The sequence below is a fragment of the Schistocerca nitens genome, chromosome 3 (assembly GCF_023898315.1).
Source record: "Schistocerca nitens isolate TAMUIC-IGC-003100 chromosome 3, iqSchNite1.1, whole genome shotgun sequence".
NCBI classification, from domain to species: domain Eukaryota; kingdom Metazoa; phylum Arthropoda; class Insecta; order Orthoptera; family Acrididae; genus Schistocerca; species Schistocerca nitens.
Window position 1 is genome coordinate 817,558,737 of NC_064616.1, and position 12,775 is coordinate 817,571,511.

Sequence of the window (12,775 nt, forward strand, 5' to 3'; positions counted from 1 at the left end):
CCCAAAACCCCTTCCAGCCTCCCGCCTCTCCATCCCTCGCCCCACCCCATCCTGCACCACCATCTCATCCCAGTACACTCACTGTAGGCCAGGAAAGAGTTGGCAGTTGACTGAGCACAATGTGGGGAGACAGGCACAGGTGTGTGTGTGTGTGTGTGTGTGTGTGTGTGTGTGTGTGTGTGTGTGTGTGTGTGTGTGTTTTTCTTACCAGCTTGAAAAAGGAAGTTCATTTTGAAAGTTAGCGAAGTTTGTGTATCTATTGATAATGGAATGCTTCTGCCTTTCAGTGAGTTGTCTCCTTTATTCCTAAATAATACGTATTTCTCAACCAGAACTTTGCATACATTAATATATTTATGTTGGATACTTTTGACAAGGAGGTATCAGAAACGTTGAATTCAGGTAACATCATTAAATAAAATGGAATTTTCCTATGAGTCAATGGCTCAACCTGCAATACACATAAAAAACATTATTTGGCAGTTTCTTAATTCTATGCATTTAACTTACAGTGCTTTCGTCGAGAGTGTCTACGATCCTGTTTCAATGGAGGCCATCCCTGGAAATAGTCCTCACTTGCCCCACCTAAAATACCCAATATTATGTAACTCATTGTAAACCCAATATTGTACTTCAAAACAAATAATAATGATATCATGGGTTCAATAATTCAGAAGTTCTTTTACCTTCCAGGGGGTGCAAATAAGGTGATAAGGTGATAAGGAAGGGATCTACTCCAAGATTCATCAGTGTAGTCTGAACACTACTGACATGCAGACTCATGCACAAGTCATCGTAAGAGAGAGAGAGAGAGAGAGAGAGAGAGAGAGAGAGAGAGAGAGAAAACAAGAAGGGGAGGGAGGGGGAGGGAGAGACATGCTGGGGGGGGGGGGGGGAGAGAGAGAGAATTAACAGCAGAAAGAACAAAATTATCTGGGAAACTTATTAAAATATGCAAACTGGAAAATCTGACTGAAATGAATCTGAGTCACTTTTGTGTCTCCAGAAATAAATGCATGCTTTCACACTTTAAGTCAATCACAAATTTGTCTTTATAATGGCTGGAAGGTTTGCATCAAAATATCAAAGAAGTAATTATATTTTGTATGCATGCCCAACAAATGATCAAATATTCTACTAACTAGGAAATTTCAAGTACTATAGCTGAAAAATATCTATGACAGCTAAATGCCACTCTTCTCAAAAATATATATTTCATGTCAGAAGTAAGTACAAACCAAGCCAAAACTCAGTGGCAAAAAGCACAAGAGTTATGTCAAAACTTCTGAATGTTCCAAGAGAACTAAATGTTGTACCTTTACACACTTCACAACTGTATTAATTAAATTGTAAAGTATGTTCACATAAGAGTTACAAGCTTTGATAGTCCTGAACATAAGAAAGTGTGTGATGGAAGCTTAACTTAGTGCAGCAGTTGCTGTAAAAAGTAAATGAAGATCACAATGACCTGGAAGATTGCAACATGTGAAGTGTCTTCAGACCCACAGTCAAATTTGAAGAATGTTACTACAGGTTCTACCAGCAAGAAAGTAACTTAAAAAGGCAAAGAACAATAGCACACACAAAATCCTGCCCTATATTTACTATAGGGCATTTTGTAAAAAATGTGTGTGATGGATGAATGTAGTGTTGACGCAGTTGAACTGTTGCCTAAAGATTTGTGCATTTTACATAAAATGCAAAGTATGACAAATTATGGCAGACCGTATTCACTGCTCACTATGTGAAGTATGCGTTGTTGCCACATATTCTGCAAGAAAATACATTTCATGACACAGTACAGTGTTCTATAATGGTACCTCAACTTAATGAAGCTACCTGTTTTCAACAAAACTCCGACTCAAACTTCCATGGACATAACAGCTTTGTAAGTACACTTCCAATATTACTTAACTCCTTCCAAAATTACCATTCACAGGAATTTTCATTACAAGAACAAGAATTAACAAATCTGTATGGAATGATCTAACTTGAAACAAAACCAAAATAAAAATACAATTTTATGACATCAACACATATTACTCCTCAAATATACAAAATCTTGTTAAATAAGAAACATTATTTTGGCATTTAGCAGGTTTGGATTTTCTCAGCAGCAATTCAATATGCAATATATTATATACTTTTTATATTAATGTAACATTTTAGGGATTGTGACTGCTACCTCTTTGCATGTTTTCCAGAATAGTGGAATTTTGATTAGCTATCATACAACAATAAAATTAATAATACCCGTTAGTGTTTAGATCTTTGTCACTTTTTGGATAAAATGGGCAGAGTACTGTTCAGTTTGCCACTATCAAAACACCAAATTTAATAGTTGCAAGCTCTTCTCCATATGTCATCATCATTGAAACTGAAGAGTCCTACCACATATATATTCCCATGCTGTGGTACTGTATCTTAGCTTTCATTAACCTGCAACATTTGTAGCACTTCATGCAATTTGCTGCTTCAAAACCATGCTATCTTTTCATTAAATATTATTTTACATGTAAGACACTTGGGACATGGGTATTATTTATTCAAACAACTGCTTATTCATATTTACAGTTTAATGGTACATGCTTTTTTGCTAGCACACTGCAGCAAATAAAAGTTTGTCCAAAACCATAATTAAAATGAGACTACTACAAGCAATATAGCTCCTGAGCTCCCCCTTTCTCCCTTTTGTCATCCAATCACCTATGAAGCACCAAAAAATCCAAGTCACATGACAACTGAGGGTCTAGGGATCCAATAGTAAATACACAGCTGCAATGACATAGCACAAGTAGTAACCATGAGGAACGCTGCAAGTAATAGGTCAAAACATCAGCTGTTTTATTTTACATTATGGCATTATTATGTAGTTAGAAGAAATTTACTGAATAAAACTCCAGTTTTTTTGTTGTGAACATAAATCTGAATTCATGCATCCAAGTCCTAAATCAGTTTATACTTAATTGAATATGGGAGTCATTTTACCAATGAGGCTTTTCATTTTCATTGTAAAGAAAGCTTCTGATATGAAGTCTCATTGTCTTGATTGTGTGTATGTATACTGGATTACTAATTTCAACAGGACTAAGCTGCTATCTTCAGATTCACAGAGTACATGTTACGAAATCATGCTGTGCGATAAATCGCACACTTGTTTTCGTACCATTGAAACAGACTCATAATAAAAACAGAATAGAACATTAAAAAATATTGTCTTCATGGCAAGACAGAGTCGTACAAGTTTGGCACGTCAAAAAGTGCTGCATATGTTTAGGTGGGCTCCGGGTAGTCAACCAAGACACGTGCAGCACTTTTTGATGTGCCACACTTGTATAACTCTGTCTTGCCATGAGGACAATATTTTTTAATGTTCTACTCTGTTTTTATTGTGAGTCTCTTTGAATGGTACAAAAACAAATGTGCAATTTATCGCACAGCATGATTACATAAACTGTACTCTAACTCCCCCCCCCCGCACTGATGTTCCTCCACATGAGGACAATGTTGACAAGGTTGAGTAAGGCCCACTAATACCTGCATTTTCTCATTTTTTATTTCATTACTTTCTACAGTTTGGATAAGCCGCTTGTGTAGCTCCAGCTGCCGTCAAACACAAGCAAGTGCAAGTACAGATCTCTGCCCTGCTTCTTAACATAATTGTTCATATTCATACTCTGACTTTTGCTACCACTACCCAATTCCTCAATCCCATTGCAAAGAACACAGCCAATACTGAATGCTGCAAGGCTTTACAAACTACCTGTTCCTTAGCATGTGTCATACTCTTTATTATTTTTAACTGTTAGATTATTTTTTCTTTAATTGTAATGATGATATGCCAAACACCAACACTGACACAACAGCATGCATTTTTCTGCTGGCCGCTACATCTCCAATCCAGACATCACTGGCTAACAAGACAATAATATCTTCAGAGCTATATATACTGTTGACCAGATACAGTTATATAATGTATAGAACACCAAAGCTAAATAAGCTACATACACAACTGATATACATTTGGGAAGAGTAAATTTATTGTGTGTCGAGTCCACACTGGATGCCTGTTGGAAGCGACAGCTAAAGAGTATTTTATTTTATGGGTGATTTCTGTGCTATTTTCTGCCGATTTCAGTTTTTTTTTCAGCCAGTTTTGATATTAGTTTCTGAGATCTTACTTCTGAAGTCCCATTTGTTGTGATTATCATCTTATGTCATTGTTTTTCGGTAATATGCTGCAAATGAAAGTATACCTATCAATTACATAATATTATGAAAAGGAAAGTTGCTACTCACCATATAGTGGAGATGCTGAGTCCCAGAAAAGCAAATAAAGCTTTTGTCAACAATAGACAACACACACACACACACACACACACACACACACACACAGAGACAGACAGGTGCATTTGCGCATGCACATGTGTGTGTGTGTGTGTGTGTGTGTGTGTGTGTGTGTGTGTGTGTTTTGACAAAGCCTTAATGGCCGAAAGCTTCACTTGTGACAGTCTATTTGTTGTGCCTAGCTGCAACTCAGCATCTCTGCTATATGGTGAGTGGCAACTTTCCTTTTTCATAATATTGTTACATTCCATCCTGGATTTTCCATTTTTTAATTACATAATATTTATTGACATCACAGACCACATTTACTTACATTATTAAAAAAGAAATCATTTACATGGAACCCACTAAAACTACCCAATTAAAGAAGATATAGCTTTGCACCTTACTGTGTTGAATGTTTTCAAAAATAAAACAACACCATAACTTTAAGCTCTCTTCTATATCTACATAATAGCCAGCAGACCACCATAGAGCATATGGTTGAGGATACCTTATACTACTACTAGTAACTTCCTTTGTTTCACTCACAAATTTATCTTGTCTTTGTGGTCCTTATGCAAACTGTATGTTGGTAGCAGTAGAATCGTTAATCAATCAGCAGCAAATGACAGTTCTCTATAATAAGAATGGGTTGCACTAGTATTTTATACATGGCAGCCCTTATGGTTGGTGGATTTGGCAAAGGGGACCAAACAGCGAGGTCATCGGTCCCATCAAAGGAGGGATGGATGGGGAAGGAAATTGGCTGTGCCCTTTCAAAGGAACCATCCCACCATTTTCCTGAAGTGACCCAGGAAAATCATGGAAAACCTAAATCAGGATGGCTGGACACGAGTTTGAACTGTTGTCCTCCCAAATGTGAGTCTAGTGTGCTAACCACTATGGCACCTCGCTCGGTCCTTCTCTATAGATGAGCAACACTTTCCAAAAACGCTCCCAATAAACCAACGTCTTACTTGATTTGCAAATAAAAATGCCTTTTCCTGCTGCCACTTAATTTACTTTTCCCAGATGCATTTCGTCTTTTTCTTGTTCTAAGGCAACATCAGTGGGATCTATAATGATAGTTTTGTTTTTTTAGATTATTAAACAGTTCACACTAAAAGATAGAATATCGCTCCCAAAGTTAGGTGTGCAACACGTAGGTAAACACACCAAAGAGGAGGAAACACATAATGAAGTTACAAAATTTATGTTAGTAAAAGCATAGTGTCTGAAGAAATAGTTATATCGAGTGGCAAAAGACTAATAGTACACCAGAAAAAAGAAGGAGAAACTAACAGTGTGAAAAACATTAGAACTCAAAATTGTGCTCATGTGTCGGTAATAAAGTAGCAGCGTGACCTCCAGACCAAATGAGAGGAAACACAGATCACATCAAATCGTAATTAATTACTTTTTCACATAAAAATCATGACGTGAACTGTTTGATAATCTAAAAATAACAAAACTGTATTGTTACAGAACCCACTGATGGTGCTTAGAGCAAGAAAAATGCGATATACATCTGGGAAAAATAAGTTAAGTGGTAGCAGGAAAAGGTAATTTTATTTACAAAACAATTATTTCTGTGTTTCTGCAGATGATGGCCATGCAAACAAACTTGTTAAACCAATGTCTATCACTGGCCATCACTACAATCAACCTTAAGCACTCAGCTCATTTCCTGTCACTTTGCAACATTACACCTAGAAACTTAATTTATTTGACTGTCATGGATCACACCATTAATACTGTACTCTAACATTACAGGAGTCTTTTTTCAACTCATCTCTATTGGCTTACAGTTTTCTATATTTACAGCAAGCTGCCACAGTCTTCTCACCAAGTAGAAACTCCTGTTTAAGTTATCCTATATCCTCCTACAGTCTCTCAACAATGACACTTTTCCTCACATTACAGTGTCCTCAGCAAACAGTAGCAGATTGTCGTTCATCCAATCCATCAGAGCATTTATGTACACAGAGAACAAGAGCGGTCCTATCACACTTTCTTGCAGCACTCCTGATAAAACTCGTGTCTCTGATGAACACTCCTCATGAAGGACAAGTGCTGGATTCTATTATTTATGAAGTCTTTGAACCATTCACATATCTGGGTACCTATTCTGTAAACTCGAACTATCTTAAACAGTCTGCAGCAGGGAACCATGTCAAATGCTTTACCTAAATTGAGGAGTATGGAAGCTGCTTGTTGCCCTCTATCCATAGTTTGCAGGATATCATGTGAGGAAAGGGCAAACTGAGTTTCACACGAGTGGTGCTTTCTAAATCAGTGCTGATTTGCAGAAAGAAGCTTTTCTGTCTCAAGGAAATTTATTACATTCAGTCCTGGAATATGTTTACGATTTCTACAGTAAGCCAATGTTAATGATATTGATCATTAATTTTGAGGGTCCATTTCTTTACCCTTCTTATATACAGGAGTCACCTGCACTTTGCACTTTTTTCAATTCACTGTAGACTTTGCAATGGGTGAAGGATTCACAACAAATGTAAGGTAAGTAAAGGGCCAATACATGGAGTACGCTCTCTAAAATTGGACTGGGATTACATTTGGATCTGGTGACTTATTTGTTTTCAATTCTTTCAGTTGCTTCTCAATGCCAGGTATACAAATTACTATGTCTTCCATATGGGAGCCTGAGAGATGGTCAATTGACGGACTGCATAATCCTGCTGCAGCAATGATTTCTTCAATGTGAAATTTAAAACTTCACCTTTCCTTTTCTAATCTTGTACTGTCACATCAGGCTGTATCTGTATCTACATCTACATCTACATCCATACTCCGCAAGCCACCTGACGGTGTGCGGCGGAGGGTACCCTTAGTACCTCTATCGGTTCTCCCTTCTATTCCAGTCTCGTATTGTTCGTGGAAAGAAATTTGTCGGTATGCCTCTGTGTGGGCTCTAATCTCTCTGATTTTATCCTCATGGTCTCTTCGCGAGATATACGTAGGAGGGAGCAATATACTGCTTGACTCTTCGGTGAAGGTATTTTCTCGAAACTTTAACAAAAGCCCGTACCGAGCTACTGAGCGTCTCTCCTGCAGAGTCTTCCACTGGAGTTTATCTATCATCCCCGTAATGCTTTCGCGATTACTAAATGATCCTGTAACAAAGCGCGCTGCTCTCCGTTGGATCCTCTCTATCTCTTCTATCAACCCTATCTGGTACGGATCCCACACTGCTGAGCAGTATTCAAGCAGTGGGTGAACAAGTGTACTGTAACCTACATCCTTTGTTTTCGGATTGCATTTCCTTAGGATTCTTCCAATGAATCTCAGTCTGGCATCTGCTTTACCGACGATCAACTTTATATGATCATTCCATTTTAAATCACTCCTAATGCGTACTCCCAGATAATTTATGGAATTAACTGCTTCCAGTTGCTGACCTGCTATTTTGTAGCTAAATGATAAGGGATCTATTTTTCTATGTATTCGCAGCACATTACACTTTTCTACATTGAGATTCAATTGCCATTCCCTGCACCATGTGTCAATTCGCTGCAGATCCTCCTGCATTTCAGTACAGTTTTCCATTGTTACAACCTCTCGATACACCACAGCATCACCTGCAAAAAGCCTCAGTGAACTTCCGATGTCATCCACAAGGTCATTTATGTATATTGTGAATAGCAACGGACCTATGACACTCCCCTGCAGCACACCTGAAATCACTCTTACTTCGGAAGACTTCTCTCCATTGAGAATGACATGCTGCGTTCTGTTATCTAGGAACTCTTCAATCCAGTCACACAATTGGTCTGATAGTCCATATGCTCTTACTTTGTTCATTAAACGACTGTGGGGAACTGTATCGAACACCTTGCGGAAGTCAAGAAACACAGCATCTACCTGTGAACCCGTGTCTATGGCCCTCTGAGTCTCGTGGACGAATAGCGTGAGCTGGGTTTCACACGACCGTCTTTTTCGAAACCCGTGCTAATTCCTACAGAGTAGATTTCTAGTCACCAGAAAAGTCATTATACTCGAACATAATACGTGTTCCAAAATTCTACAACTAATCGATGTTAGAGATATAGGTCTATAGTTCTGCACATCTGTTCGACGTCTCTTCTTGAAAATGAGGATGACCTGTGCCCTTTTCCAATCCTTTGGAATGCTTCACTGTTCTAGAGACCTACGGTACACCGCTGCAAGAAGGGGAGCAAGTTCCTTCGCGTACTCTGTGTAAAATCGAACTGGTATCCCATCAGGTCCAGCGGCCTTTCCTCTTTTGAGCGATTTTAATTGTTTCTCTATCCCTCTGTCGTCTATTTCGATATCTACCATTTTGTCACCTGTGCAACAGTCTAGAGAAGGAACTACAGTGCAGTCTTCCTCTGTGAAACAGCTTTGGAAAAATACATTTAGTATTTCGGCCTTTAGTCTGTCATCCTCTGTTTCAGTACCATTTTGGTCACAGAGTGTCTGGACATTTTGTTTTGATCCACCTACCGCTTTGACATAATATCCAAAATTTCTTAGGATTTTCTGCCAAGTCAGTACATAGAACTTTACTTTCGAATTCACTGAACGCTTCTCGCATAGCCCTCCTCACACTACATTTCGCTTCGGGGAATTTTTGTTTGTCTGCAAGGCTTTGGCTATGTTTATGTTCGCTGTGAAGTTCCCATTGCTTCCGCAGCAGTTTTCTAACTTGGTTGTTGTACCATGGTGGCTCTTTTCCATCTCTTACGATCTTGCTTGGCACATACTCATCTAACGCATATTGTATGATGGTTTTGAACTTTGTCCACTGATCCTCAACACTATCTGTTCTTGAGACAAAACTTTTGAGTTGAGCCGTCAGGTACTCTGTAATCTGATTTTTGTCACTTTTGCTAAACAGAAATATCTTCCTACATTTTTTAATATTTCTATTTACGGCTGAAATCATCGATGCAGTAACCGCTTTATGATCGCTGATTCCCTGTTCTGCATTAACTGTTTCAAATAGTTCGGGGCTGTTTGTCACCAGAAGGTCTAATATGTTATCGCCACGAGTCGGTTCTCTGTTTAACTGCTCAAGGTAGTTTTCAGATAAAGCACTTAAAAAAATTTCACTGGATTCTTTGTCCCTGCCACCCGTTATGAACGTTTGAGTCTCCCAGTCTATATCCGGCAAATTAAAATCTCCACCCAGAACTATAACATGGTGGGGAAATCTACTCGAAATATTTTCCAAATTATCCTTCAGATGTTCAGCCACAACAGCTGCTGAGCCAGGGGGCCTATAGAGACATCCAATTACCATGTCTGTGCCTGCTTTAACAGTGACCTTCACCCAAATTATTTCACATTTCGGATCTCCGTCAATTTCCATCGATACTATTGCACTTCTTCTCGTTATAAACACGCCTCCCCCTTCACTGTCCAGCCTGTCTCTGCGGTATACATTCCAATCTGAGTTTAGGATTTCATTATTGTTTACATCTGGTTTCAGCCAACTTTCTGTCCCTAGTACTATATGGGCGTTGTGACCGTTTATTAATGAGAGCAGTTCTGGGACCTTTCGATAGACGCTCCTGCAAATTTACTATTAGCACATTAATATTGTTATTCCCTGTTGCATTTTGCCTACTCCTACCTTGCCGAGTCTCAGGAGGTGTCTTGTTGGGCATAGGGAGGGAATTCTCTAACCTAAAAACCCCCATGTGCACTCCACATGTACTCCGCTACACTTGTAGCCGCTTCCGGCGTGTAGTGCACGCCTGACCTATTCAGGGGGACCCTACTTTTCTCCACCCGATAGCGGAGGTCGAGAAATTTGCACCCAAGATCTCCGCAGAATCGTCTGAGCCTCTGGTTTAAGCCCTCCACTCGGCTCCAAACCAGAGGACCGCGATCGGTCCTGGGAACGATACTACAAATAGTTAGCTCTGATTCCACCCCGCGAGCGACGCTTTCCGCCTTCACCAATTCCGCCAACCGCCTGTACGAACTAAGGATGACCTCTGAACCCAGACGGCAGGAGTCATTGGTGCCGACATGAGCAACAATTTGCAGTCGGGTGCACCCAGTGCTCTCTATCGCCGCCGGCAGGGCCTCCTCCACATCTCGAATGAGACCCCCGGCAATCATACAGAGTGAACACTGGCCTTCTTCACCGACCTTTCCGCTATTTCCCTAAGGTGCTCCATCACCCGCCTAATGTTGGAGCTCCCAATAACTAATAAACCCCTCGCCGGCCGAAGTGGCCGTGCGGTTAAGGGCGCTGCAGTCTGGAACCGCAAGACCGCTACGGTTGCAGGTTCGAATCCTGCCTCGGGCATGGATGTTTGTGATGTCCTTAGGTTAGTTAGGTTTAACTAGTTCGAAGTCCTAGGGGACTAATGACCTCAGCAGTTGAGTCCCATAGTGCTCAGAGCCATTTGAACCATTTTTTAATAAACCCCTCCCCCCGTGTGCCTGCTCGGACCTTGCTGAAGGAGCGGCCACATGTCCACTCACAGGCAGAGCGGGAGATGCCACACGGCCAGCCTCCACATTTACCCTCCGCCTCGTGCGCCGCGAATGCCGCTGAACCTGCCACTCCCCTTGGAGAGAGGGTGGCCCAACCGTGCCCGGTACCCGCAAAGATGTCTCAACAGCAGGGACAGTGGGTGAAACAGGTAACACCTGGGGTGTACCATGCGACGCACCAGACTCCCCACTGCCGCTACACTCTGAGGCAGCAGCCTGAAGACGGCTGACTGCGGCCATCAACACGCTCAGCTGTTCGCGAACAGTGGCCAGCTACTCCTGCATCTGTACACAGCAGTCACACGTCCTATCCATCCTAAGAAATCAATTTACTGTAGAGAGTTAATCAACTTTTAACTAGACTGCTAATTCACTAAAGGTGGCTGATTGTTGACTAAACACACGACTGGAGAGAAACTCTGTGATTTCACATAGGAACAGAATTTTCTAAGGTCCTCGGCAAGCCCTTTGGCTCAGGTATGAGGGTGAAAGCTGTTGCATGTATGCTTTGTACATTGAGCCTTTTATGGATGCATGAATTTCTACTAAGTTTTCTCTGTTGACATTCCTATTTTCTTTTTTGAACCAAACATGCGGCAATCACTGCTTCCTCAGTGTTTTTCCAAATGATGTTATTAAATCATAGTGGGTCTTTTCAATCCTTAACACACTTTCTCAGCACATACTCCTTCAGTGTGTTATTTAAATTCAGTTTTAACATCACCCTTAATTCTTCTATGTTCATCATACTGGAACTAAACAGTGTCCATTCATTGTCTAAGTAGGATGCTAACAACTGCTTATCTGCTCTCTCCAGTATAGAGACTTTCCTAGCCTTTCTGACAGGTCTATTAACTTTAGTGGCCTTCATTGCTATGACATCATGTTCACTTATCACTGTCTCTACACGGACACTGTTGATATAGTCAGGCTGGTTTGTAGCTACAAAGTCTAAAATATTCCCATTATATGTCACTATTTATACTTGGCACATTAAAGTTGCCTCCAATTATTTTTGTATGATTGGGGTCTCTTCTGAACCTGTCACTGAACCCTCAATACTGCCCTGTAGTGTGAAAACCGATACCTGGAGTCTAAATTTTAGCTCAGAGGCCAAATTGCCTTCAGCACAACACCAGACATTTGACTGCTGGCTTGAAAAGTTGATTTTGCACTAAATGATGAAAGTTGATTTTGCACTACATGATGAGAGTTGATTTTGCACTAAATTACAAAGAAATGTGTACCCCTTTAGAATATCTTACATGACTGAGATCTGCCATTCTACATACAAACAGCCAATGTGGATTCAGAAAATGGTGTTCTTGTGGAACACATCTAACTCTTTATTCTCAAGAAGTAATGAATGCTATTAATAGGGGATGCCAAATTCATTCCACATTTTTAGATTTCCAGAATGTTTTGGACACTGTACCTCATTAAGCAAACTGTATGCCTATGGACTGTTGCCTCAGTTGTGCAATTGGATTCACAATTTCCTGTCAGAAAGGTCACAGTTCATAGTAATTGATGGAAAGTTATCAAGTAAAACAGAGGTAATATCTTGTGTTACCCGGAGGAAGTGTTATTGCCCTCTGCTGTTCCTGATCTACATAAACAATTTAGAAGATAATCTGATGAATACTCTTAGACTGTTTGCAGATGATGTTGTCATTTACCATCTTACAAAGTCATCAGATGATCAAAACAAATAGCAAAATGATTTAGACAAGATATCTGCCTGGTGCAAAAAGTGGCAATTGACTCTAAGTGATGAAAAGTGTTAAGTCATCCACATGAGTACCAAAAGATAACTGCTAAATCTCAGTTACACAATAAACCACACAATTCAAAAGGCTGTAAATTCAACTAAATACTTAGGGATTAAAATTACAAATGTCGTGAGTAAAGCAAATTAAAGATTACATTTTATTGGCAGAACACTGGAGAAAAT

General features: G+C 40.0%; 1 protein-coding gene across 1 annotated transcript in view; it reads right to left on the reverse strand.

The window, feature by feature from the left end:
• Positions 1–12,775, reverse strand: part of LOC126248840 (uncharacterized) — a 413,487-nt gene that overhangs the window by 174,105 nt on the left and 226,607 nt on the right. Inside the window, exon 7 of the mRNA XM_049950258.1 lies at positions 511–585. Within this exon, the coding sequence (XP_049806215.1) occupies positions 511–585 (75 nt within the window). The remainder of the gene's footprint in view (positions 1–510; positions 586–12,775) is intronic.